Below are 27,625 nucleotides of genomic sequence, written 5' to 3' on the forward strand. Positions count from 1 at the left end.
AGAGACATTTGAACAAAGTCCTGAAAAAACTGAGTGAGCCATTATTATGAAGTTATTTGGAGGAACATCCTTTCTAGCAGATTTAAAGGCTCAGAGGCAGAAGAGGACTTGGTATTTTCAAAAAATGGCAGAGGCCATTGTAAACAAAATAGGATCGCCTGAACTCCATGAAGCTAACATCTAGCGCATATTGCGAGAAGCAATTTTTAAAATGCTAGCTAGCTAGCTAGATATTTGCAAAATTATGTTAATACTGTATTCACTTTAGGAATGTGACAAGGATGCCCAATATCATTAACTACTGGAGTTTCAACTAGGAAAAAAAGACAAAGACAGAATAGGTATAACAACTGAAAAGGAAGGAAAAAATAATTTTTTCAGCAGAAAACATGATTGACTTCTTGGAAAACCCAAGAGACTCTATAGTTAAATTATCAGACTGAGTTCAAAGAGGTTCCTAAATATAAATATTACTCAGCCATAGAAAAAGAATGAAATACTGCCATTTATAGCAACATGGATAGACCTATAGAATATCATACTAAGTAAGTCAGACAAAGACAAATGTATGATTTCACCTAAATGTGGAATCTAAAAAATACAAATGTGCTCGCTTCGGCAGCACATATACTAAAAAATAATACAAATGAATCTATATACAAAACAGGAACAGACTCAGACACAGAAAACAAACTTACTGTTACCAAAGGGGAAGCGGGTGGGGGAGGGATAAATTAGGAGTGTGGAATTAACAGATACACACTACTATACGTAAAATAGATAAGAAACAAGGATTTCCTGTATAACACAGGGAACTATATTCAATATCTTGTAATAATCTATAATGGAAAATAATCTGAGAAAAAATATATATATAACTGAACCACTTTGCTGTACACATGAAACTAACACAATATTGTAACTATACTTCAACAAGGGAAAAAAAAAGTTGCTAAATGTAAAATCAATATACAATAATGAGTTGTATTTCTGCATACCAACAAAAAATAGGTTAAAAATGTAAATCTGGCAGGAATTCCCTGGCGGTCCAGTGGTTAGGACTCCGTGCTCTCGGGGCCAAGGACCGGGATTAGATCCCTAACTGGGGAACTACGATCCTGCAAGCCTCGGTGGCATGGTCAAAACCAAAAAAAAAGGAAATCTGAAAAGGATACCAATTACAATGTTACCAAAAGTACACAGCAGTATTTTTATTTAACAAAAATTATATATAATCTTTATGGAGAAAATTATAAAACTGTTGAAAACTCAAAGAAATCAAAATAAACATGTACATCCAGGAAGATGCAATCTCACAGAAGTATCAATTCTCAAACCTATAAATTCAATTCAACATCAGTCTAATCCCAGTAGGGCTTTTATAGAGCCTCACCAGTTCATTTTAAAATATATGGGATAGGGGGACTTCCTTGGTGGTCCAGTGGTTAAGACTCTGCACTCCCAATGCAGGGGGCCCAGGTTCGATCCCTGGTCAGGGAACTAGATCCCGTGTGCTGCAACTAAGACCTGGCATAGCCAAATAAATAAATAAATAAATATTAAAAAAAATAAAAGCAGACTCTCATTTGCTTTTGGTTTTAAAAGCCCAGCTTCCTTTTAGTTTCTCTGTGATGCCTCCGTGTGGCTTGTTCTACCATTCATTCCAGGACAATTTACTGAACACCATCAATGTGCCAAGCATTGTACCAGGCCTACCCCAGTCAGCGGGGACACTGACTGACATATGAACAAATAATTAAAATAAAAAAGGATAAGTCCTACCAGTATTACCCTGTAAGGTATTGTACATTAGAGGACACTTCATATCACAAACACAAAAATAAATTTACTAAAGAACACATGAATTTCTGGTACTGGCCAAGATGGAATAAGCCCACAACAGGCTATTTCTTCCACAATTCCAAAATACAAAATCTTGGATAAAATACAAAAAGCAACTCCCAGAACACTGTTGAAAATTAAACCATTTTGACTGAATGGTTGAAGAGGGAAGTCAAAACCTGAAGAATGAACAATACTGATGATGAGTTTCCTGATTTTTCTTTCCTCTTTTATCCGAGGCAGTCTGGGTCACAGAACTACGCAATGGGCATGGACAGCAAAAACTCCCAAGAGACAGTTCTTTTTGGCCAGAGAACCAGGAAAGGGAGCCTCAGCAGGCCACAGTGTGAAAGTCTCCATTTTTTTCTTGTTTCTTTTTTATGTCTTGGCTCTGCCCAGAGGCTAGTCCCAGTGCAGTCAGAGCTGCACTGCTGTACCAGTGGTATCAGGGTAGCTGTTACCTAAAACACCAAGGAAAAATGATTCCAGAGGAATCAGGAAATGCGTTTCTTGTGGTCCCATTTTTCTCTCTCTTTTCTCTTGGTGCTTCCACTGGAGGGTGGCCCCAGCTGTGAAGAACTACATTACAGTCTGGGGTGTAGGGCACTAAAACTAAGAAAAACTGGTATTTGTGGCCAGAGGAAGCAGGAAAAGGGGTGATATTCACAGTATTCCCTTATTAGCTTATTAATGTCTGTAAGAATTTTGAATGTGTATCCCAAATTATCCTACACTCCGTTCTGTGTTTTGAACTTTTCCATTGTCCAATCTTTGAGTTCACTAATACTTTTCTGTGCTGTGTCAAATCTCTTAGTAAACCTTGGGTTATTAATTGCATCTAGTTTTTAGTCTAGAATGTACATTTGATCTTTTTTTTTATAGACTGAAATTTTTCTGTTGAAACTGCCCATCTTTTCATCCATTTTGTCCATTTTCCTTTTTTTTTTGGTTGTGCAGCATGCAGAACTTCCCTGACCAGGGATTGAACCCATGCCCCCTGCATGGGAAGCACGGAGTCTTAACCACTGGACTACCAGAAAAGTCCTCTATTTTTTTTTTAACATACTAATCTGTTAAAGTCCTTGTCTTCCATCACCAATGTTTTGATCATTCATGAATTAGTTCCTATTATTTGTTTTTGCTTATGTTTTATCAGTCACTCTTTCCTACCCCTTACTTCTGCTAAGATGGTATCTTTCACCAGTGAGGATTTCCACCTTTCTTTTGTTAGGCAGATGAAGTGTGAGACTGATTACCTCATTGTAATCAGAGAAGGAGCTGGGTTGGGGCTCAGTTGCATTTTAAATAAAACTCAGGCCACTCCTACCTAGAGTCTGTTACTCTGTTACTTCCGGGATTTTAATTCAGAGCCTGGCAGATCTCTGCCTCCTCAATCCTGAAAGATGGTGTGGGGTTCAGTTCTTCCCTTTCGTAGATTTGAGCTCCATGAACCCTCAAAATCTGACAAAATTTTTTTTTTTTTTTTTGCGGTACGCGGGCCTCTCACTGTTGCGGCCTCTCCCGTTGCGGAGCACTGTCTCCGGACGCGTAGGCTCAGCAGCCATGGCCCACGGGCCCAGCCGCTGCGCGCCATGTGGGATCTTCCCGGAGCAGGGCACGAACCCGTGTCCCCTGCATCGGCAGACGGACTCTCAACCACTGCGCCACCTGGGAAGCCCCCTGACAAGTATTTTTTATAGAACACTTCCCTCTAAGCAGGACTTAGGTATGTATATACCTTATGTGTATCTTAGTCTGCAGACGACTTCACTGTTTTTTACACTTAGATCTTTACTCCATTTGGAATTTATTTTTATTTAGGATGTGAGATAAGGGAATGCAACTGGATTATTTTCCATATGTGACTGATGGTTGGCCCTGCTCCTCCCATCATCCACACCCCTTTCTATGTAACTCTGCAGTTTCTGCAACTGAAAAAGCTGAGTGTAACCCCTCTCCCACCCTTGACTTTTGGGTTTGGCCATGGGACTTGTGGATTTTAGACATGTAATGCAGGCAAGGCTTACATCTTGTGACTCTACCATCTCCATGAGAAGGACATACCCTGACCAGCCTGCTAGTACAAGAAGAATGAGACACACATGGCACAGTCTTCTAAATGGCCTGTAGACCTATAACTTGAAGTAGAAGCAACCAGCTGAGCCCAGCCTAGATCAGCTGACCCTCAGGTCAAGCCCAGCTGAGACAGCAGACGCCCCAGCCAAACTGCATAAGTATGAGCACCTTATAAAGATTAAAGGAGAAATATGTTTAAAACACTTAGCACAGTGACTGGCACAAATAGAGCCCAAGATAAATATTAATCAAATTTTGAAATAAGGTATTAAAATCTTTTACAAACTTATGCATAAAGTAAAGTAGTTCTCAAACATGACTGTCCAGCAGAATCTGTTGAGCTTGCCAACGTTGAGCTTCCTCCCTCGAAAATTCACACACACCCCCAACAAACACCCCACATGTATTGTTTAGGTAGAGGCTGACACCATGACAACTGTATTTTCCTAAATACCTTAGAAAAGGAGTTGAAAAACTTAAATATACCTTAGCACAAAACTTGGAGAGACTCATGATAAATGATATACATAATTCCTTAAATTAAGTAGAGTTTTGTAACATAAAAGAATTCATCTTCCCCTGTGGAATTACTACTGATGAAATACTTTCTCAGGGACTCAACAGTGCTTCTTTTTCTTTTTAATATTTTTTCTGAATTTTATTTTTTTTATACAGCAGGTTCTTATTAGTTATCTATCTTACACATATTAGTGTATATATATATGTCAATCCCAATCTCCCAATTCATCCCACCACCCCCACGCCCACATCAGTGCTTCTTAATCTTATAAATATTATTTTAACTCAGGCATGAAAGAAATATGCGCATATTACACGTCAGAGATAGTCTCCGTCATGGAGTTTACCACTAACGGGAGTTCAGATAACAAACTAATTATGCAGTATAATTTTAAGTAGTGATAAGCACAATTAATTGTTTTCCTCAAACTACGCCCTTATTTTCTAACTCTTCAGACATGTTGTTTCTACCCCAGGTGTAAGCCCTCAAATCTCAGCATTCTCAGAGGGCCTCTCGTAGCTAGGATCCAGGGGCCCATTCATCTCCTTTTCCCTGCCTCTTTTCGGTCGTCTTCATCCTTCTATCCAACATCACCTTCCAACAAGCAACACTTAAAACAGAGGTGGACACCAGGGACCCGCCTCCCCAAGCTCTCTGCACCCGAATCCCACCCTCCCACCGCCAGCCACGCCTCTTACAGACCAGGAAGCTTCTCCGGACGACGTAGTGGGATTCACCGGAAGCGCCCGTCCGGAAGTGCAGAGTTCCCGTGTCCGCCGGTTTCCTTCCGCGAGACTCCAACGAGGGGGGAAGGGGGGACCGCGAAGGGGCCTGCAGTGCATTCTGGGGAAGTCTCAGCGCTCTCGTCTTTGTTTCCGGCTCTAGAGCAGCGTTTGGTTTCCCAAAAGCTCTTCCAAGGTGCGGTTCCCGGGTTCCCGGCTCCCCACAGAGGCGCACATACTTCCTCGGTTTTCGGCTGGCGCTGGGGTCCTGCCAACGCCGCCAGCATGTCTGGGGTGCGCGCTGTGCGGATCAGCATTGAGTCTGCCTGCGAGAAGCAGGTCCAGGAGGTGGGCCTGGATGGCACTGAGACGTACCTGCAGCCGCTGTCCATGTCCCAGAATCTGGCGCGTCTGGCCCAGCGGATCGACTTCAGCCAGGGTTCGGGCTCCGAGGAGGAGGAGGCGACGGGGGCAGATGGCGACGCGCAGGACTGGGCGGCCGCCGGGTCCAGCGCGGATCAGGACGACGAGGAAGGTAAGGCCCGTGTCTTTTGCTCGAGTCTGCTGGGCGGGTCTGGGGGTCCTGGTACCCGCCCAGGTAATGTCACTCTGCCTCTCCTGCGCCAGGTGAGATGCTGTGCGTGGAAGTACTTCGAACGCAGGTACGCGAAACATTAATTGTGCTCTTCGTCACCTGGACAATTTAGGCCACTGCATGACTCTTAATACTCCTTATTTTTCTGCAGGTTTCCTTGAGTGGGAGCGCTTGAGGGACACTGTCACTGGTGAAGTGTTTACGTTTTTAATAGAGCGTCTGTAGTGTGGCACACCCTGGTTCAGAGCCCTGTAGTTCACATCTCGGCTGTGATACGTATTAGCTATGGGACCTTGGACTAGTTACTTTGTTTCCCAGTGCAAGGTGGATGATTATAGTAACACCTACTGAAAGGAGATTTGTATTGACTGGAATATGTGATAAGATCTAAGAGGTAGGCAGAGGCCAAATCATATAGAGCCAGTAGGCCAGGATAAGCATTTGCTTTTTATTAGAACGACAGCTGAAAGTTTGAAGGATTTTAAGTAGACAGATGATTTTGTTTACAAAAGATCACTCTGGATGCTATATAGTAAATGGATTATAAGGAAAATAAAACTAGTTAGGAGAGAATTATAGAAGAAGGATGTGTGGTTTTTGTATTATTGTCAAGAATAAAAAAACATTAACAGTTCTTGAATTAGTTATGTGAAGAAACCCTGTGTAAATGGGCATTTAAAGATGGCATTTCAAGCCAGTCATATTAGGACAATTAGGGATCCGTTTGGGAATAAAAGGTAAATACTACCTCAGACCTCACACAGAAATATTTCCGCAAGGATTGAAATGCAAGTGAAGAGAATAAAACAAAATATTGGAAAGAAGTTATAATCATATAACTTCGGGATTAGGAGAGATCTTCTTAAGCAAGATAGGAAACACAGACATTATAAAGGAAAAGATAGGTATATTACATAAAATTTTAAAATAATAATGGAAAAATATGCCATAAACAAAGTAAAAAGATAAATGACAGACTGGGAAAAGTATATGCAACACATATGACACACAAGTGGTTGATACCCCTTATGTTCAAAGAGTCCCTTGAAACTGAAAAGAAAAAGACAATTCATTGGAAAAATAGGCCAAAGATATAAACAGTTTGCTCACAGAGGAAAGACTTCAGATCTCACACTAGTAGGGAGAAGCAAATGAAAATATCATTAAGATACTATTTTCATGCATAAGATTAGTAGCAATTTAAAAAGATTGTTAATATCTCGTATTGGGAATGTGAATTTTTAGAGCCTTTTTTTTTTTTTTTTTTTTTTTTGCGGTACGCGGGCCTCTCAGTGTTGTGGCCTCTCCCGTTGCGGGGCACAGGCTCCGGACGCGCAGGCTCAGCGGCCATGGCTCACGGGCCCAGCCGCTCCACGGCAAGTGGGATCTTCCCGGACCGGGGCACGAACCCATGTCCCCTGCATTGGCAGGCGGACTCTCAGCCACTGCGCCACCAGGGAAGCCCTTTAGAGCCTTTTTCAGTGACAGTTTGGCAGTTCAGTATGTATCAGAATCTTTAAATGTTCATCTCTTTTGTTTGTTTGCTTGTTTTTGTTTGTTTTTGGCCACGCCTCGCAGCTTGTGGGATCTCAGTTCCCTCACCAGGGATTGAACCCGGGCCATGGTAGTGAAAGCTGGAATCCGAACCATTAGGCCACCAGGGAACTGCCAGTGTGTATCTCTTTTGAACCACTAATATCATGGCTAATGATTTAACCTACAGAAAAAGTTGACATATACACAGATGTGTGTTCAAGATGTTTACCACTGCTAGCGTTGTTGCAACCAATCTCCATGACAATTAAACAGAAATGAGTAAACTGTACTCATTACTGTACACCGATGTTCCAGAATATCATACAGTGTTAAAAGGATGAAGTAGATCTGGAAGTGTCTCTAGGACATATTAACTTGGTGGGGTGGCGGGGAGAAGCAAGCAACAGAAAAATGGGAGTATATGTATGTAAATGCATAGGAGAACATTCGGACGGGTACACCCCAACTGTTAATGGTAACTGCCTGTCAGGAGGGGAGAGAATTAGGGGTGGGGAATAAAGGGAAACTTTCACTTTTTACTCTGTAACTCTATTGTTTGAACTCTGTACAATGAGCCTGTATTCATGAAATTTAATTTTTAAAAGTGATTAAGAGGTTGGAAGATGTGTTACTAGTGTTTACTATCTGAATGCTGCCATTATAGGTCATTTTTATTTTTGTACTTTTCTGTGTATTGGAAACTCAACAATTACTTTTTCAGGTTTTGAAAGCTGGAAGAAAAAAAAAGTTATTAAGAAGGCTTGCATAAATTTTACAAGTTGAAAGCCTATCATGTTGTAATGTTAGAGTTAACTTAGGAAATTAGATACCATATTTGTTTTGACATTGTAGGAATACTAACTTAAATGTTAACCAAGATTCAAGAAAGGGTGGAGAGAATGAGATAAAATAGGGAACAATTTAAAATAGAATTCATTATTTCTTCTTTTAGTACTTTTAAACCTCTAAATGAGCCTTCTATAACTAATACCTGTGTATTTCTCTTTTTTTCTTTCTCTTTTTAGGGTTGGTGAAATTTCAACCTTCCCTTTGGCCTTGGGATTCAGTGAGGAACAATTTGAGAAGTGCCCTGACAGAGATGTGTGTTCTCTATGATGTTCTCAGTATTGTTAGGGATAAAAAATTTATGACTCTTGATCCTGTCTCTCAGGATGCACTTCCTCCAAAACAGGTATTTGTGGGATTTGATTGAATAATGGTGCCGTTTTCGTAAGTCCCAGGACCATCTTTTAGACTGTGTGCCCATTGTTTCCTTTTCCTTAAACGCAAAATTAAGTCCAGATGAAGATTTAAAGATTAACTCTCGAGTTCTCCAAAAACTCAAAATCCGGTACTGTAATATTATGAAAAAATTGTGACATTTTTATGAAACTTTATTGTTTTGACTCTTATGCAGCAGCCAGAAAACTTTTATTAAACTTGGCTTTTTGGAAGTATGTCTACATGAATTGGTAGTGATTGTGGATATATATAATACATAGATTTTGATTTCTCATCAGTTTTCCAGTTATGGACTTTGATCTGAAGTGTACTGAGTGCCTCGAAAGGGTGTATGTGTGGGTCGGGGGGAGAGTGGCATACATAGGAGAGGAATGGCAGTACAGAGAGTGGAACCTAACCTAGGCTGGGCCAGGTTGATGCAGTGTTAAGTTCTGATTTATAGTCCACTGTGGTGATTTGGTTTAACACAAATCTTTATTTGAGTTGACCAAAGAAATAGGTTGCGGTTATTTTTTAAAAAGAAAAACATTACTATATGTGCTTTTCGCCCTTCTCCGTGCTTTTCTTTAATTTTTAAATTTTCCCTTGAGTAGGTATTTTATTGTTGAGAAAAGTGTATCATTTTAAAATCATTTAAAAAATAATACAGAGCTACACTTTTGGATTGTTTTTGATAGAATCCTCAGACGTTGCAGTTGATATCTAAAAAGAAGTCACTTGCGGGAGCAGCACAAATCCTACTGAAGGGGGCAGAAAGACTGACTAAATCAGTCACTGAAAACCAAGAAAATAAGCTACAAAGAGACTTCAACTCTGAGCTTTTGAGACTGAGGCAACACTGGAAACTTAGAAAAGTTGGAGATAAAATTCTTGGAGATCTGAGCTACAGAAGTGCAGGTATAGATTGTTGTTTAAAATATAGTTTTTCAAAAACTATAAATGGTAGGTTGTAATGTTACCTTTTTGGATGGGAAGCGGGGCCGCACCGCATGGCTTGTGGGATCTTAGTTCCCGGATCAGGGACTGAACCTGGGCCCTTGGCAGTGAAAGTGCCGAGTCCTAACCACTGGACTGCCAGGGAACTCCCACATATTCTTCTGTAATAATATTATTTCTCAGTTACATGTTACGTTTTGAAGTTTTAATTTCTGTGCCCGTAAGCCTGAAAGAGCTAAAATTACCCTTATCACAACCTATGTAAATATATGTATAAATAGTTTGTATTCAATTTGGAAACATTTTAGATACATTTAATTGAAAGTTCAGAGATAGGGTTTATGTGCTCATACACCCTGAACCATAATTGACATTTAAGTCAGAAATAAGGAGGTAGGGTTAGAGTCCTCAATCACAGGCTTACCAGTAACCCTCAAAAACTGGGCATAAATGGAGAAAAGAAACCTCTATTCTTCCTTATTCTGTTTTTCTCCCTAAAGTCTGCTAAGCTGTTTTCATATCCTGGGTGAGGAGAAACAGTGGTGAAAACACTTCGCCTTCCTTTTTCTATTCAGCCAGGGTTGCAACACTAACTTAAGGAATATACTTTGTTGAAGTGTATCAGAGTTTAATCTTGAATATCTTTTGGTATACATTCTTTGTTGTTGAGCTATGACATATAATAGCAGGTTTTTCGAGGTAATTATGGTACTGTCTTTAAGCTGCTGAAGTATATTCAGAGGATACAGGAAAAGTTTATGAGTCACAGTTCAATGGGGTAAAAACTTTGAATGTCAAGGGATAAAAAAGCAAGGAGCCCTGGCTGTGATCACTGGGGTAACAATAGTAGAGTGATATTTTAAAAGGATTCATTTGTCAGAGCAAGCCATCATTACCCCAAAATTAAAGGAAGGTAAATTGAGGTAGTTAAGTACTGGAGGACCTACATGCCTTAACGTTGATGTGAATTGGGAAATTTTGAATTCTGAAGGTAAAGTTCTATCACAGAGATGAATTCGAGATGACAAAGACATTTTTACATTAGGTAGTCTGTAGAAGCAGTGCTGTCTGGCTTTGAACACTGTAAGCTCTTCCCAACAAATAATTATGTGCAAGAACTTTACCTAATTTCTCTCTATGGGATAGTCACCTGTGTTATAAAAGGATTTGATTGCATTCTGGTTTTAACTGCAAGAAAATCTTGAACATCTTCCCCTGTTATAAAACAACAGTTACATTTATCTACCCACTCCTCTGGTAATTCAGCAGCCCAAAACAACTATCCCAAACTTATGCCCTACATAAAAAGACATCACATGAAAGTCTAGGAATTGGTTGAAAAAACGGTGGTATACACACTTTCCTTTTGTCCTTCTCTTACTGAATTCAGAACCCTTTAATTGCAACCGTATTACAGAGACTGAGCTCCAGAAGTTTTTAATCTCCAAAGTTTAAATTTATGGAAGTATTTTCTAGAATTATATTCATTTTGTCAAAACTCCATTTGAATAAAACAGTTTGGATGGCCTGTAGAGTTCATATTATTATGATACCATTAGACTAAGGCATGTTATTTTTTTAAGGTAAATAACTCTTTTCTCCTGCTTCCTTACTTCCTTTTGTTTACCACGCCTCTCCCTTCCCCCAAAACACACGTTTTTCATAGGAACTTAATTTATGCTTCAGTGATGTGTATGTGAAATATTATTATATCCTTAATAATTTGTGTTAAATTAACATGTTAACTGGTTTTCATTTTGCTATTTTTAATACACCTTTAGGATCTCTGTTTCCCCATCATGGTACATTTGAAGTAATAAAGAATACAGATATTGATCTGGACAAGAAAATACCTGAGGATTACTGTCCCCTTGATGTCCAGATTCCTAGTGATTTAGAGGGCTCTGCATATATCAAGGTATTTGTCAAAGTATTTTTCAAGTAATTTCTTACTAATAGCCCAGAAGCTGATGTGCTAACATTTTTTCATGTTATTATCATCACATAGGTTTCAATTCAAAAACAGGCTCCGGACATAGGTGATCTTGGCACAGTTAACCTCTTCAAACGACCTTTGCCTAAATCCAAACCAGGTATAGTTATGTTCTATCCTCTAACTTCTGGTCTTATCTAAGCTTATATTTACAAATGAACTGAAGATAAACATAGTAGGAAAAATAGGTACTTAGGAATAAGAGCAATTGGGAATGTAAGTATTTATAATTTGTTAATTAACCATTAGTGAATAGCTGTGTGATCTTTTTTTAAAGATTGAACTTATTTACCAGTTTTCTCTGTGTAAAAGAAGTAAAATGTTTTATATGCCATAACGCACTGTTTTCTAAACTTTTGTCATATGTATCCAAATCATCATTTAAGCTAGTTAATACCTAGTATAATTAGTTAATTAATATATACGTATGTCCCTGTCTTTCAGGTTCCCCACATTGGCAGACGAAATTAGAAGCAGCACAAAATGTTCTCTTATGTAAAGAAATTTTTGCACAGCTCTCTCGGGAAGCTGTTCAAATTAAATCACAGATCCCTCACATTGTGGTGAAAAACCAGATTATCTCTCAGCCCTTTCCAAGTAAGTGCAGCCCCTTTTGAGATTTATAATTAGGACTTTGCAGTTTGGGGAACAGGACAGAGTGGCTAGCTATTTGGGTGTGCTGAAGGAACAGTTAGAGCAAAGAGGTAGTGTGAGGTCCGTAATAACAGCCAATGAAGTATGCAACACAGTCTGCACTGCTGACTCTGTTCTGGGTCCTCAGTAGTGTCACTCCTGGGCTTTAAACAATATAAGTTAAAGTTTGTCCTAGCAAGGCTGTTATTGGGTAACAATTGCTTTGAGGTATCTGTGCCAGCACCATTTGTGGAAGATTTCTCAGGGATCCTGTCTTATTGTCTAAATGAGCTGTAAATTAAAAAATGCTTAGTTTAAAAAAAATTTTTTTATTTTAATTATTTATTTTTTTAAATATTTTATTTATTTTTTTATTTGGTTGTTTGCGCTGGGTCTTAGTTGCAGCAGGCGGGCTCCTCAGTTGTGGCTTATTTGTGGCATGCGAACTCTTAGTTGCGGAATGCATGTGGGATCTAGTTCCCTGACCAGGGATCGAACTCAGGCCCCTGGCAATGGGACCGTGGAGTCTTTGCCACCAGGGAAGTCCCTATTTTTTATTTTTTTATTGAGGTATAGTTAATGTATAATATTATATAAGTTTCAGGTGTACAACATAGTGAGTCACAATTTTTAAAGGTTATATTCCATTGATAGTTGTTATAAAATATTGGCTATATTCCCTGTGTTGTACAATATACCCTTGTAACTTATTTATTTTATACATAGTGGTTTGTACCTCTTAATCCCCTGTCCCTACATTGCCCCTCCTGCCTCCTTCTCCCCACTAGTAACCACTAGGTTCTATCTGTGTGTCTGTTTATTTTTTGTTATATTCACTGGTTTGTTTTATTTTTTAGTTCCATATATAAGTGATATACAGTGTTTGTCTTTCTGTGACTAATTTCACTTAACATAATACTCTCAAACTCCACCCATGTTGCAGAGGACAAAATTTCATTCTTTTTTTTATGGCTAAGTAGTATTCCATTGTATATACACCACATTTTCTTTATCCATTCATCTGTTGATGGACACTTACTTTGCTTCCATATCTTGGCAATGGTAAATAATGCTGCTATGAACATTGGGGTGCATGTATGTTTTCCAATTAGTGTTTCTGTTTAGAAAATGCATAATTAAATATCCATAATATTCCTAAATTTGTAGAGATTGAATTTAAAATATTATTCAAAAGCAGTTAGACTTACCTAGAGATCAATTTGTAATTAGCTGCACTTGTTTTTTACATAAATTCTGAGCATCTTCTTAGATCTTGTCAAGGGAATAGGTATTAGGAGTGAAAAATTTCATCCTGATTCTCATGGGAACAGGGAACGATATGTCTTCTAGTCAGTAAGACCAGATGTTAACTCTGTGTTTCATTTCGTTTTTAATTTAACATCTAGAAGAAATAAATTAACATATAGTTTCTGTTCACCTGTCTTTAGCCACAGCTCAAAGTCAGCAGCCACATTGTAGGTGAACAGAATTTGAATTGTTAAAATATATGGTAGTTTATTATATTCATGAGTAGTCATTTTGGTGTAAAAATGTTGATCACGAAAGCGTCCTCTTAAAGTTCAGAATGTATCTTTTGAGAATGGGCTGTGATTATACCTTATGAAAACAGTTTGTGCCTTTCCATATTATAGGTTATTTATATCTGTCTTTCTTATTTTTATAAATAGGCTTGCAGTTATCTATTTCTTTGTGCCATTCTTCAAATGATAAGAAATCCCAAAAATCTGCTACTGAGAAACAAAGTCCAGAGGACCATCTTTATGTCCTAGAGCATAATTTGCATCTACTGATTAGAGAGGTAATGAAGTAAATGTTTTTCCTTGCATTGTGGTAAGAGTATCCACAGCAGTGAATGTACACACACTCCCCTCTGCTGAGTCCTCATTATTCATATAGCGATGACATTCAGTAGCTGTGCTGTGAAAGATCCTTGCTATGGGCTCAGGGAATACAGAGATAATCAGAATACAGTCTCTATCTCCAAGCATAGCTTCTAGTGGCAGAAGTACACCACAGGTTTTATAGAGAGGTGTAAGAAATGCATGCTAGAGGGTATTCTGATTGGGTAATCAGGTAAAATATCTTGCCAGAGCCCGTGAAAAGGATTACTTGAGTTATTTCAGGATGTATTCTACTTACACATCATCTAGAACTATGTTTCCAGAGTGCTGGTTCACAGTTTAGGATAATTTCAAAAGACTCCCCTGAAAATCTTTTAATAGAAGTACATATTCCAGCCTTCTCTGCCTCACCCCAAAATCTGGTTCAGTCATTTGTGGTGGTGCAAGAATCAGTATTTTTTTATGTTCCTCAGATGGTTCTGTTGTAGCCAGGTTTGGGAACCTCTAATCTAGGGTATGGTGGAATAATTATCTATTGATTTCATGTTTTCTGTCAATGGGACTTATTAAAGAATATTTGTTTTTCTACTTTAAAACTTTTAAAATAAAAACAGCAGCTTGAGAGGGACCCTTCTCTTTACAAACTCACATTAAATGTGGCCTAGTAGATGTTAACATTTATCTGTGTGCCAAGACTGCCTTTATATGTGGTTCAGATCCATTGCTTTCATGTTTCCAAAATGTGAGCCATGTTTTGATCAAACATTGTGTAGTTAATATGTGGGTATTGGCTGTTTAAAACGGCTGTTCTTGTTACAGTTTCATAAACAGACCTTGAGTTCCATCATGATGCCGCATCCAGCAAGTGCACCTTTCGGCCACAAGAGAATGAGACTTTCGGGTCCTCAAGCTTTTGATAAAAATGAAATTAATTCAATACAGTCAAGTGAAGGGCTCCTGGAAAAAATAATTAAACAAGCAAAGCATATATTTCTGAGGAGTAGGTAAGGACAGAGTTACTATTTTTCTTTGAAATTGCAGTCCTTTTTCCTTTGTTAGTTATCTTTATTAGTTACATTATTTTTGGCATGCTTTAATTTTTTTTCCGGGGAGATGGAAGTGGCTATGGTAGAAGAGTTTATGGTCGTAGATGGTCCTGTCAAGTTTGGGGAAGACTTAGTTAGCGCCATTGCCCATGTAACTTAATATATTGTTTCTAACACTGGCACTAATGTTTCCAAAGACGACTGACTAGGGACCTGCCGTGGGACACCAAACTTTCTTCAGTAACCCGTCCATGGGATGCTCTTCCTGAACTGATTTAAACCTTTTTTGAAGCTTTCCCTATTTTTTGGTTGTCACACATTTTAGGACTTTGGACGGCACTTTCCTATATGTTGACTTATTTAATCCTTAGCTCTGGGGCAGATCATGTTAACCCATTTCTACTGATGAGAAGATTGGGGTTCAGAGAAGTTGTGCAACATGCTGAAGGTTACACAGCTAAAAGGTTAGCAAAATCAGGATTTATGCCCACGTTTATGTAACCCCAAAGCTCATTTTCTTTCTTCCATACACATCATTTACAAAAAAAACTTGCATGATTGGACCTAAATGAATGTCTCACTTCCAAATGCTAAAGGGTGCTCTTCTATTTTATTATTGGGCACTTAGTGAAGAGGTCTGTTTTTACTTCATTCACGATTGCGCCTTGGTGGTACTCAACAGGTGTGGGCACACTGTTTTTGTGAATGACATTTTATTTTTTATTTTTGGTTTTTTCCTGTTAATACAGTCATGGTTTTATTAGCATATTAGTCTTTGGTCTCAGAATGGAAACTTAGTAAAATGAATTAGGAAGACATGTTAGAGACAACAGCATGATACAGTGAAAGGAGTAAGGAGTTTAGGGTAAAAGATGCATTTAAGCCAGGGCTCAATGACTTGCTAAGTAACTTTGGGCAAGTTAGTTAATATCTGTGGCCCTCTATTTCTCTGGCAACTGGGGGTATACGAGTCTGGTCTTAGGATCAAATTGAACAGTATATACAGAAGTTCCTTATAAGCAGTAAGAATATTATATGTTAGATTATTGTTGTTACTTTCCATTATAAAAGCTATTATTTTGAGTATATTGTTAATCTTGCAAATTTCTGATTAACCATAAAGTTAAATATTCCCTGAAATAAATGAAGGGCATGGAAAAAGTTATCTTTAGAACGCTTATAAATTTCTGAATAGTAGTTGTAATCTTGGAAGCAGCAAAGTTTTAAAAATATTCCCTTTTCTCCCCTTATATATAGAAATAATGTTCCAAATGTATCAACCCATCTGTATAATTCCATACAATTAACATGTTCATATATTTTTACATACATTTGAGCCTTGAGCAACACGAGGGTTAGGCGTGCCACCCTCTCTATACAGTTGAACTTACAGTCGGCCACCAAATAGGCAGTTCCTCCTTTTCCCAGGTTTTGCATTCGTGGATTCAACCAACCAAAGATTGTGCATATTGTAGTAATTATTTAGTGAAAAAAATTCTCTTATAAGTGGACAGGTGCATTTCAAACCCATTGTTCATGGGTCAACAGTATATGTGTCAGGGCATGTGTATCTTTTTTATTTTTTAATAAATCTGGTATCATAAAGTTTTATACCCTGCCTTCAGAGATATTTTAATAGCTGTGTAATAGCCCATTGTGTGACTAATCCATGATTTCGTTTAACAATTCTCAATTGCTAGATACTTTTTTATTCCCAGTTTGTTGATAGATATAATACTGAGATCAAAACTCTCACATACATATTTATCTGCTGTAAAAATTTTTAAAGCACTGCCAGGGAAACAAATCACAGAAAAAGAAGGTAAAGTTAAAAATGGATTGAAAGAAACCAGTACTAGAGCAGAAGCAGGATAAAAGAGCAAAGCCCAAGCCTGTTGGTGTAAAAACCCCTTGTCCTCAGTGGCTATTCTCATTTCTTCCATTTCCTTCTGGCTTTTCCTTCTCTTTCCAGTGAAGTGCTAGAATCACATTTTAGAAACTGAGGAGCTCAGTAATTTGGTTAACTTACATATTTGTTGCTTTGGTTCTAGGCAGTGGCTTTTCATTAGTGTGTATAAAATATAAAGGAAAGATTATTGGCTCTGGAGTTAGACTTCCAGGTTTTGTGCCCCAAACAGTTACAAACTTCGGGCAAGTTACTAAACATTGCTAAACTGCTTTTGTTCCTTCTGAAAAATGGAGGTAATAATAGTAGTGTCTACTGTTGTTAGTAAGGTTAAAACAATTCATGAAAGCACTTATTATAGCAGTTGGTACATAATTATCACTGTATGGATCTTATTTTTCATTTATACTTACCATATTTATCTTTTATCACTTGAAGAGTCTTATTTTTCATTTATGCTTACCATATTTACCTTTCCTGGAGTATAGGTTTTAATTGTGCAATAAGTCTCTCTAGGTTCTCTTGAAAATGATTATAATTCCATGACAGTAATGGAATTACAATTCCAGGTGCGGGTATGTCCCAAGTCACTTGTTACCAGGGATCAAGTACTGATATTTATGAGTAATTTATATTCTTTACAGAGCTGAGGTTAGTACCCTGGAAGTATACTTCTCACTTGTGTTCTGGTAAGATTTTCTGAGTGGCAGAAAACAGATGGAGTTAAAAGGAAATCAACGTGGCATGAGAATGTGCCGTGATGTGAAACTGAGAACCAGCACATCAGAGCTACATCTGACCTTTCTTTCAAATCTTTGCTTTTCAAATGATGGTATTTTCAAAAAGTAGTCATCTGTTTTTCAAATAATCGTAAAACTGATAAGTGATTTATCATCTTATTATTTTATATGGTAACTTTATAAAATTTTTAACTTATTTTCTTTAAAAGAACTGCTGCAACCATTGACAGCTTAGCAAGTCGCATTGAAGATCCTCAGATACAGGCTCACTGGTCAAATATTAATGATGTTTATGAATCTAGTGTGAAAGTCTTAATCACATCACAAGGCTATGAACAAATATGCAAGTAAGTATCAAAAAGAAGTTGTTTAATATGTTAAGTTGCTTTTTATGTATTGATGTTTGCTGAGTGATTATATCAAGATTTTGGTTTTTATTTGCCAGGGTGGCATAACATGCCAGTAAATTATGTCAGCTGTAGAGTGTTTTTAAGAATGAAAGGTAAGGACTTCCCTAGCAGTCCAGTGGTTAAAAGTCCGCGCTTCCATTGCAGGGGGCGTTGATTCTATCCTTGGTTGGGGAACTAAGATCTCACGTGCCGCGTGGTGCGGCCAAAATACACAGAAAAAAAGCAAATAAACCAAAAAAAAAAGATGTAAGAATGTCTAAAATAGTCTCTGTTAGGTAAATGTCACATATTTGAGCTGTGGTAAAGAAGGAACCCCAGCTTTGAGCGGAAAGCTGCCACGCTTCCTCAGACTCCGATCCGCTTCAGTTCTTGCCTAGAGGCTGTGGCTAGTCCGGGGTATTTGAGGTGAGGAGGGCCGTTTATATTAGAGCCTATCCTTTCCATAGTGTGCCTAAAACAACCCCTGTGTCTTAATCCAGTTCATGATTATGCCCTTAATGACTTTTGTCCCCAGCATTCCTGGAGGAGCAGTCTACTTGATTTATATTCATAAATCACAAGTTAATATACAGATAGTAGATTGGTGGTTGCAGTGGTGGGGAGTTGGTGAAGGTGGTCAAAAGGTACAAAATTCCAGTTATAAGATAAGTTCTGGGGAAGTAATGTACAGCATGGAACCTATAGTTAATAATACTCTATTGTATATTTGAAAGTTGATAAAAGAGTAATCTTAAAAGTTATAATCACAAGAAAAAGAAAATGGGTAACTCTGTGAGGTGATGGATGCTAAAAAAAACTTATGGTGGTGATCATTTTGCCATATATACAAATATCAAACCAGTATGTTGTACACCTTAAACGAATACAATGACATTGTCAATTATATCAGTAAAACTGTGGGCAGTGGGGAGGAACACGTTAATATAATTAGCTGGTGGCCATGAAAGACATTTTGGGCTTCCATTTCAGCCTCTTTGAAAATTAACAACTAGAAAGGTGGAGCTGAGTCCCCTCCTCCAGGTCAGTCTGAGAGAGTGAGTATGTTTATCAGGGTCTGTATGTTTTATATTTCAGGCTTTAGTTGCTTTATTTCAGGCCACTAGCCACAGTGGTCTCTCAGTGAGCAAAACACAACTGGAAACGAAATCACCACCCTCAGGAGTCGGGGAATGTAATAATATATACTATAATAATGTGTAGTATAATAACACTATATTTTAATAGGGATGTTTTAATTCTCTTTTTTTATAAAAATGAAAGATAAGATCAAATAGAGAAGGGAAAAGAGTATACAATGCAAAGGAAATCAGTCTTGAAACTTCTTGGAAAAGGTTGGTGGAGTGGATCATGGCTTTCTTCCCCCTCTCCCTAAAGAAATAATGAAATAATTGGGGTGCCTTGGGGGTGTGGTGGGAGAGGAAGTGTTGAATATATGAAACAAAGTTAGTGTACGTTTTTAACTGTTAAGGCTAGGTGACGGGGTCATCGGCTTTCATTATACTATACTTTTGTGTGTGTTTAAAATTTTCCATAATAAAAACTTGGTGAGCACAAAGGAGAGGAAAAGAAAAAATTGATCAGCATTGAATTATTTACATCTAGAACTAAGACCAAACAACTATGGGATTATGGTTATAGAATCCAGTGTAAACGTTCTAAACTTCTGTGAAGAAAGGTTTGTGATAATGTAGCCTTGATAGAATCAGGACAGGAGAGGAAGTAGAACGAAGTGTAGAATGCCCTTTTCCCCATCTTCTATAGCTGGTGGGGTCATCTTATGCTATTTAAAATTGAAAGTAATTCTCTTTCTTAAAGCTCCCCAACTTTCTATCGTTGACCATTTTAGTTGGACGCCAGCAAAATAATTTGTACATATGTAAGCATATCTATAAGATAAACTCCTCCAAGTGTAACTGCTGTGTCAAAAGATAAGGACATTTAAAATTTTGATTAATGTTACCAATTTGCTTTTCAAAGTGGTTACAAATCCCTCTTCCTCTTTTTGTTTAAAAAACGAGAATTTTAAAATTTCGTTAGATTTATAAGTCTTTTCCTTTAAACCTTCTGAATTTTTGTGTTTTTTCTTGGAAAGAAATATGTAAACTTTATCAAGATTACAGTTTTATATAGGTAGTTGCCAAAATGCTTTATTCTTAAATATTTGCTGTAAAACAAAGTTAGGAAAAAAGAGGTACTGTCAAATGTGGAAAGAATGCTATTTTTTTCCACATTTGTTCATCTAGATCATTTGATTTGGAGAGTTTTGTGTTTCATGTACATGTCATATGCTAAAAATTTATAAATTAGCTTGGAAGAGTTTTGTGGTCTGCGTATATATTCATTGGCTATTTTACGAGTTTCTTTGTTTGACCTTAGCTTAGTTTATAGAGCGTACGTATTTTGACTTGTTTGCTGATTACTTCAGGAGAGAGTGACGTTAACAAACCCTATTTTCCTTTCTGTATGAGAATTTGACCTTTGGTTAACTCTCGCTCTAGTCTCCTAGTAACTTGATAGGGAAAGATGCCATGTGTGTTACTAGGCAACACTACTTATGGCAGAAATGATCCCAAATTGGTAAAATGGTTCTGGACTGGGAGAAATTATAAATCCCTGATGGGGACAGCTTTGGATTTCCCAGGATGGCGTGACTTCTAACAGTGGGCAGTGTCTCTGGTGGGCACCCTGGAAACCATGCCTGTGGAGCTGTTAAGGGTGCATGGCTCCTGTGAGGAACCAGGTTGTTGCGTCAGGGCAGGTCCCACGTATTCTCAACGTGGATCTTATTTCATTGCAGCAATGGTGTATTGCTGCAGTGTTGACAGCTGAAAGGCCTGCCGTAGAAGAGGAGCAAGGGCTGTTGGCCTGCTGGCACGCCGTGCTTCCCCCACCGTATCCTTCTGAGTAGACTGCTGCTTCGTGGCCTACAGTAGTTTAGAGAGAGTCTGATGGTTTCCATTGAACCTAAGAAAACTCTCCCCCGTGGGTGTTGGTGTAGGTTATCAAAACTGTCTGTTATATCCTTTTTCTTTGATGTTAAGGTTTTTTGGCATTGTATAAGGTAATTTGCAACATTTCTGATGTTTAGTATATGTGTCTCTAAAGGTCCATTCAGCTGCAGTTGAATATTGGAGTTGAGCAGATCCGAGTCGTACACAGAGATGGAAGAGTCATCACTCTGTCTCATCAGGAGCAGGAGCTGCAGGACTTCCTTCTGTCTCAGGTAGCAGTTACAGCTACAGGTCTTGAGCCCCTTCCACTCATAACTAGTGAACGAACAAAGTGGGGAAGAAGTACAGTTATTTTTAAAAAGCCATTTTTTCCTGCCACCTAATGTCTAGTGCACATTTTACAACCTACGGGCTAATTGAAAGTGTTGACAAACTATCCTAGATTTGTTTCTACTCTTAGTTTGTATTTAAGATGCAGGACCAGTTCTGAGACTATCGGACTTTTTTCATTTCTCATGTTAGCCAAGATATACCACCCCTCCAGGACCACGTGAAAGTTTAGAATTACTAACCCAAGAAAACCAGAGAAAGGGAGATCAGATACGAAGCTATAGTGTCCATTCTCCATAATAAGTGGAATGTTTTCCTCTTGAGCCCTAAGCAAGTGTTCCTCTTATTAAGGGACAGTATGGAGAGTGCCGTCACAAACCTTTGTGACACTGGACAATTTTCTGGACCTTTCTTTCTTCGTCTGTAAAGTAAGAACAGTATTTTTCCTACCTTCTTCACGGAGTTGTGATGACCCATTGAAATATGAGTTATGGGAGAAAGGGTAGGTTTTGAAATGCTAATGAATCTTTCACATAAAACACATACTTATGTTTCACATAAAATTTTTTGAAAATACTGACACTCTTCATCCTAGGAGCAATAATCTTTTATACTGATTGCTTACGTGGTACCAAGGGAAAAAAATGCATTCGTGAGGTATGGCAGCTCTTGGTTGATTGCACCTAAAATGGCTTTGGTCGGCTTACGCATACACGCGGAAACATATTGAAAGCCTACTGAATAGCTTCCAGAATTGATGAGAAGTCTAGAGAATAAGACTTGCAAATGGATCAGGATCAAAGGAAGCTAGATAGAACCACAGCCAGGGCAATGCCACTACTGATGCCATCCCAGCACTACTGCCTTCATCGCTGGGACAGAATGCACTCTGAATTGCCCCGTGTACCAGTCGGGGTCTTAACTGGAAATAAGTGGCACATTCAGGATAATTTCAGGAGTGTCTGTTTGCTAAGGACCTAGTTATAAAAGCTGGTAGTGTAGCCATATGGATCAGCCTCCCAGGACAGAGCAGGGTGGAGAGTGGACTTGAGGGGGTTAATGGAAGATACTCAGCTGCACACCCTGCTACTACTTAATTGTTGCTTCATAATCAGTGATCCAGGTGGGAGGTTCCAGTTGGCCAAGTTCAGGTTGTGTGCCTGTCTTCCAGCTGCCAGTGGACAGGAAAGCAAGTATTAGGCTGTTTTAGCTTCTGCAGTAGAAGGTGGGGTGCTGTTTACTTCCCTCAGGGGTCACACAGGAGGATTCCTTAAACATAAGACAGGATTCCTGTGCTAGGCACTGAAAACCCCAACAGAAGTTTATTTTACAGTCACGATGTCAAGTCACTGCAAAGTAAATACCCATGCTGATTGTCAATGAAGTTTCCTTTTTCATTCGCAGATGTCACAGCATCAGGTGCATGCAGTTCAGCAGCTAGCCAAGGTTATGGGCTGGCAGGTCCTGAGCTTCAGTAATCACGTGGGCCTTGGGCCCATAGAGAGCATTGGCAATGCCTCTGCCATCACAGTGGCCTCCCCGAATGGTGACTATGCTATTTCAGGTACTTTCTGCTTCTCTGAATGTGAAGAGACCTTTGGGAGTTTGGCCTTAACATTTAGCTTTAATAGTTACTATACTTAATAGTAATTTATCTCTGCAGCAGGTGAGTTCATGCAGTAATTATACTGAGCATTTATCTCATCATAGCTGTTATTCAGAGCAACAGATTATTACTTCTCTTTTCTAGTAGTTATAAAAAAATGTCTTGCTTGTCAACACATTTTCCTAAGAGATTATCTGAAAAATGCCAAAACTTTTAATGGATAAATGCTTTTTAAAAATACACTGCTGGAGGGCTTCCCTGGTGGCACAGTGGTTGAGAGTCCGCCTGCCGATGCAGGGGACATGGGTTCATGCCCCGGTCTGGGAAGATCCCACGTAGCCGCTGAGCCTGCGTGTCCCGAGCCTGTGCTCCAAAACAGGAGAGGCCATAACAGTGAGAGGCCCACATACCGCAAAAAAAAAAAAAAAAACACTGCTGCTGGGGAGTTCCCTGGCGGTCCAGTGGTTAGGACTCGGTGCTTTCACTCCATGGTTTCACTGCCATGGACCCAGGTTCAATCCGTGGTCAGGGAACTAAGATCCCACAAGCCACATGGCCAAAAATACATAGATACATAGATACATAGATAAAATATCTGTACTGCTGCAAATATGCAAGAATAATATTTGATCCTAAAGATGGTCAAGGGATGGAACAGAGAGGTGTTTTATGAAACACCTACTATGAGTGGGGCACTTTGATAGGCATGTATACATACTGTCTAGTTGAAAATTATATATGGTCTTAGTGTGATCTTTTCTAATACCTGCTCTAAATATTTGAAAGAATGGATAATTAGAAATTCTTCCCCACAGGATCAGAGCTTGTGAATCTGCAGGCTTGATCATTGCTAGGCCCTTATTGATAATTTCTTTTCTTCTTTCCTGGGTTATAAAGCCTCATTAAAACCTAAAGTTTATATTTGGAATAATCTTTCCTCCATCCTTTCCAGTTCTGATTTTGAACATTTGAGTTTATCACATAGTAGGTATATATTAACCAAGTCATTGAATGATTGGGTTGTCAAGTATTTTAGAAAAAAATAATGATGTTCTGAAAACGTATATAGGACATTTGACTTTCCTAAACCAACATTCATCTTGCCACATTTTTATAGTACAAACGGTAATTCATGAGTATTTATACCAGCCTAGTATCTATAAATTAGTAAATTTTATTTTAGCATATTGAACCTGAAAAGCACTTTTAAATGAGCACTTTCAAGTTGATAGACAAACAAGGTTTTTATACTCATGGAAAATGAAGTTGTGTGATCTTTGTTGTCTCTAGCTTGGAAAATGAGTATATTGAATTTTTGGTTTTGTTCCACAGTTCGTAATGGCCCTGAAAGTGGCAGCAAGATTATGGTTCAGTTTCCCCGTAACCAGTGTAAAGACCTTCCAAAAAGTGATGTTTTACAAGATAGCAAATGGAATCATCTTCGTGGACCGTTCAAAGAAGTTCAGTGGAATAAAATGGAAGGCCGGAACTTTGTTTACAAAATGGAGCTGCTTATGTCTGCACTTAGCCCTTGTCTACTATGATTTTCTTCCAGACCAGTTTCCAGATATTTTTTTCCAGAGAAGTTTCCAGAAACTTTGAGAAATGTTTGCAGATCAACTATAAGCACAAGGAAGAAGAATCTTCCAAAGGAGTATTGTTTTTAAAAAGTCATAATTAGCAAATGTTTACCTAGCATTTTGAAAACTTTCACTTTATAAGTGACAAGTGCTTTGAAATGCAAAAGTTTATTTACAGTTATAGGGTATACAAGTATGGATAGATGTAAATACTTTTTTTTAATGCAGTTAACTTGAACTGTTACTAACTTATGGATTTGAATTTGCTTTTTAAAATATTCCTTTGATGTTGACATCAAATAAAGCATATGGTTAAATTCCAGACACTATGAACTCAACCTCAGTGAATTGTGTCTTTAATTGACTTGTTTTATTCCACTATTTGTTATTGCTTAAGAGTATTTAAGACCCAGCTTTCATACAGGAATTCCCTCCAGTTGAGAGAAGCAGATCCTTTCCCTGAAGTGCAACAGAGTACTCTCCAGCCAAAGGAGCCTGTTCTCCACTCCCTACCAGAGCTATTAAAGCGAGCTCTTGTATTAGTGGATAAAGTACCTCTTCCTCTGATTGTCTTTGTTATGCATGCCTGGGTCTACTACTTTGAGAAATTCCCTGGAGAGTTCCAGCTGAAGGCCTGGAAGGCAGACTGTATCTTTAGTGTTTCCTCAGGTCCCTCCTTGGTCTGTTTTCCCACTTGAAAGACCTCATTTGCCTTGCCCCACTAGGCACCTGCTCCTGCCTGGCCCTGCCCCTGGCAGCCCTCAGCTTCAGCCAGCAACCCTGGATTGCTTCTTCCGACTAAAGATTTGTCCTGTCTTACTCCATTAGCTCTCTGCATTTTCCCAGGGAAAATACAAATGGAGTAATGGAATACATTTTGCAAAGAATAAATAACATGAACTTCTTGGAAATAGTGCCCCAGTCCTAAAATATGTCTGAGGAACTTCACTTAATAATGTTCCCAGTGAATTTGAGGTTCTTGCTTTGTCGAGAAAGAATTTGGAGACAAAGTGATAGGTAAGAAGTGGATTTATTTAGATAGAAATACACTCAAACATGTGGACCATCTCAGAAGGCGAGAGAGTGCCCTGAAATATGGCATGGTTAATTTTTTTTTTTCCTTTTGCGGTACGCGGGCCTCTCCTGTTGCGGAGCACAGGCTCCGGACGCGCAGGCCCAGCGGCCATGGCTCATGGGCCCAGCTGCTCCGCGGCATGTGGGATCCTCCCAGACCGGGGCACGAACCCGTGTCCCCTGCATCGGCAGGCGGACTCTCAACCACTGCACCACCAGGGAGGCCCGGCATGGTTCATTTTTATGGGCTGGGTAATTTCATAGGCTAATGAGTGGGAGGATTATTCCAGTTTTTGGGGGGGAGGGGTGGAGATTTCCAGGAAGTGGGCCATCACCCACCTTTTGACCTTTTATGCTTAGCCTCAGAACTGTCATGGTGCTGGTAGGTGTGTCATTTAGCATGCTAACATATTACAATGAGTGTATAATGAGTCTCAAGGTCCACTGGAAGTCAGATCTTCTGCCATCTTGGATCTAGTGAGTTCTAACCAGTTTTTGTCATGTCCTATGGCCGTGTCATTCTTTTAAAGGTTGTGCCATTTCTCCTTCCCTCCTGTTTCATTCCCCGCTCAGAGATTTTACTCCCATATTCTTATGGGAAGCAGAGGGGTGATGGTCTGTCTTCTACAACTGCTTCAGGGCTGAGTAGGGGCGTCAACCCTGCCTGTCGGAGTAAAAAATCTCTGGATGCCTGATCTAGGGGCCACGAGGGCAGCACAGCTTGTTTTAAGTCCGTATGGGCCGTCATCTTGATGTGGAACTGTTGTAACTGTTTCCTTAGCCTTCCTATGAATCTTCTTGATGATGAAGCACATTTTGTAACAGTGTCAGAGTACAAAAATATCTATAAATGACAAAAGACTTTAAAGGCTTGATTAAACCTCTGATTACATTTAATTTAACATACAAAATAATCCTAGTTAAATACTTCTCTTTGAGATACCTCAGGGGCCCTCTAAAATATCCCAAAGTTATCTGGAAATCAAAAGAACTTTAATTAAAATTTGGTATTTGGGAAGTTTGTCAAAAAGATTTAAAACACTTGGTCAAATAAGATCATAGTTGTGAGACAATAGTTACTTAGCCAAAGTGACAATAAAACATTTCAAACACAAATACAGATCACTTAAAAGGTAAAGAACTTAAAACCTATTACCAAAGACAGTTCAACATTTTAAGAAAACTTGTCCTTTTAAGAGAGAGGCCAAATTCAAGTGTTGCACCAGCTTACTTTTAAAATTCATTTACTCAATTAAATTTATTCTAAACTTAGTCAATCCTGACCATGCAGAAAACCCTTTTCTCAGGGTCCACTTTCCACAAACCTTTTATCACCTATATCCATCACTTAATTTTTTTCCATCCAGAAACAACCAGAAGACAGACTTTCTTTTCCCTTAATTAAATGCAATTCCATTCCTCACTCTTTACTGAAAACACACAACAATCTACTTAAATGTTTTTTTCACATCGAGTTACTTTTCTTGTTGACAAATCCGTAACAGAATAAGGTCTTATTTGACCTCTAGTAAACCTGGGTACAACAGAAGTACTATACTTAACATTGATGACTCTAAAGACATGTCTATATTAATCAGACCAACCAGCTTAAGCCACCTTTAATACCAGATATCAGTCTAGTATTGACTATTTCCCAGATGACATGAGCCTGAAATTCATTCTGGCCAGTTTTATATTTCTGAGTATTTATATAAGCTATAAGGACTTAATTTCCTTTAAGCCAATGAAATAGAGCTCTTTTATGAATTAATTTTGGTAATAGCATACATCTACAACACACATAGATACATACAAACACACAAACACAGACACCTCATAGTTTCCATTTCAAAATTTCAGCCCCGAGTCAGGTACAGTAATATAAAACCCATCATTTACAAGGAGTTGGATTCAAATTGGGCTTCTGGCAGATGGAACAAATCCAGGTCACCTGTCTAGATGGCTAAACCTTTTTTACTAATATTGACAGAAAAGACACTTAGGATTTCTATTTATCCTTGACAA

General features: G+C 38.7%; 1 protein-coding gene and 1 non-coding gene across 2 annotated transcripts; both read left to right on the plus strand.

Annotated features, from left to right (window-relative positions):
* Window positions 1–1,427: 1,427 nt before the first annotated feature.
* On the plus strand, window positions 1,428–1,500 carry TRNAG-CCC (transfer RNA glycine (anticodon CCC)). The gene has a single exon. It is a non-coding gene; the product is annotated as a tRNA-Gly (tRNA).
* A 3,678-nt stretch (window positions 1,501–5,178) lies between these two features.
* On the plus strand, window positions 5,179–24,843 carry MED17 (mediator complex subunit 17). The gene is made up of 12 exons (XM_027087757.1): window positions 5,179–5,695; window positions 8,317–8,483; window positions 9,211–9,430; window positions 11,251–11,387; window positions 11,478–11,562; window positions 11,907–12,059; window positions 13,784–13,914; window positions 14,777–14,961; window positions 17,859–17,996; window positions 21,165–21,282; window positions 22,745–22,904; window positions 24,279–24,843. The coding sequence occupies exons 1-12, from the start codon at window positions 5,446–5,448 to the stop codon at window positions 24,488–24,490; spliced, it is 1,956 nt and encodes a 651-aa protein (XP_026943558.1). The 5' UTR covers window positions 5,179–5,445; the 3' UTR covers window positions 24,491–24,843.
* Window positions 24,844–27,625: the final 2,782 nt, after the last annotated feature.

This window comes from Aethalodelphis obliquidens, unplaced genomic scaffold (genome assembly GCF_003676395.1).
Source record: "Aethalodelphis obliquidens isolate GAN/ISIS:26980383/991018 unplaced genomic scaffold, ASM367639v1 scaffold60, whole genome shotgun sequence".
In the NCBI taxonomy this organism is placed as follows: Eukaryota; Metazoa; Chordata; class Mammalia; order Artiodactyla; family Delphinidae; genus Aethalodelphis; species Aethalodelphis obliquidens.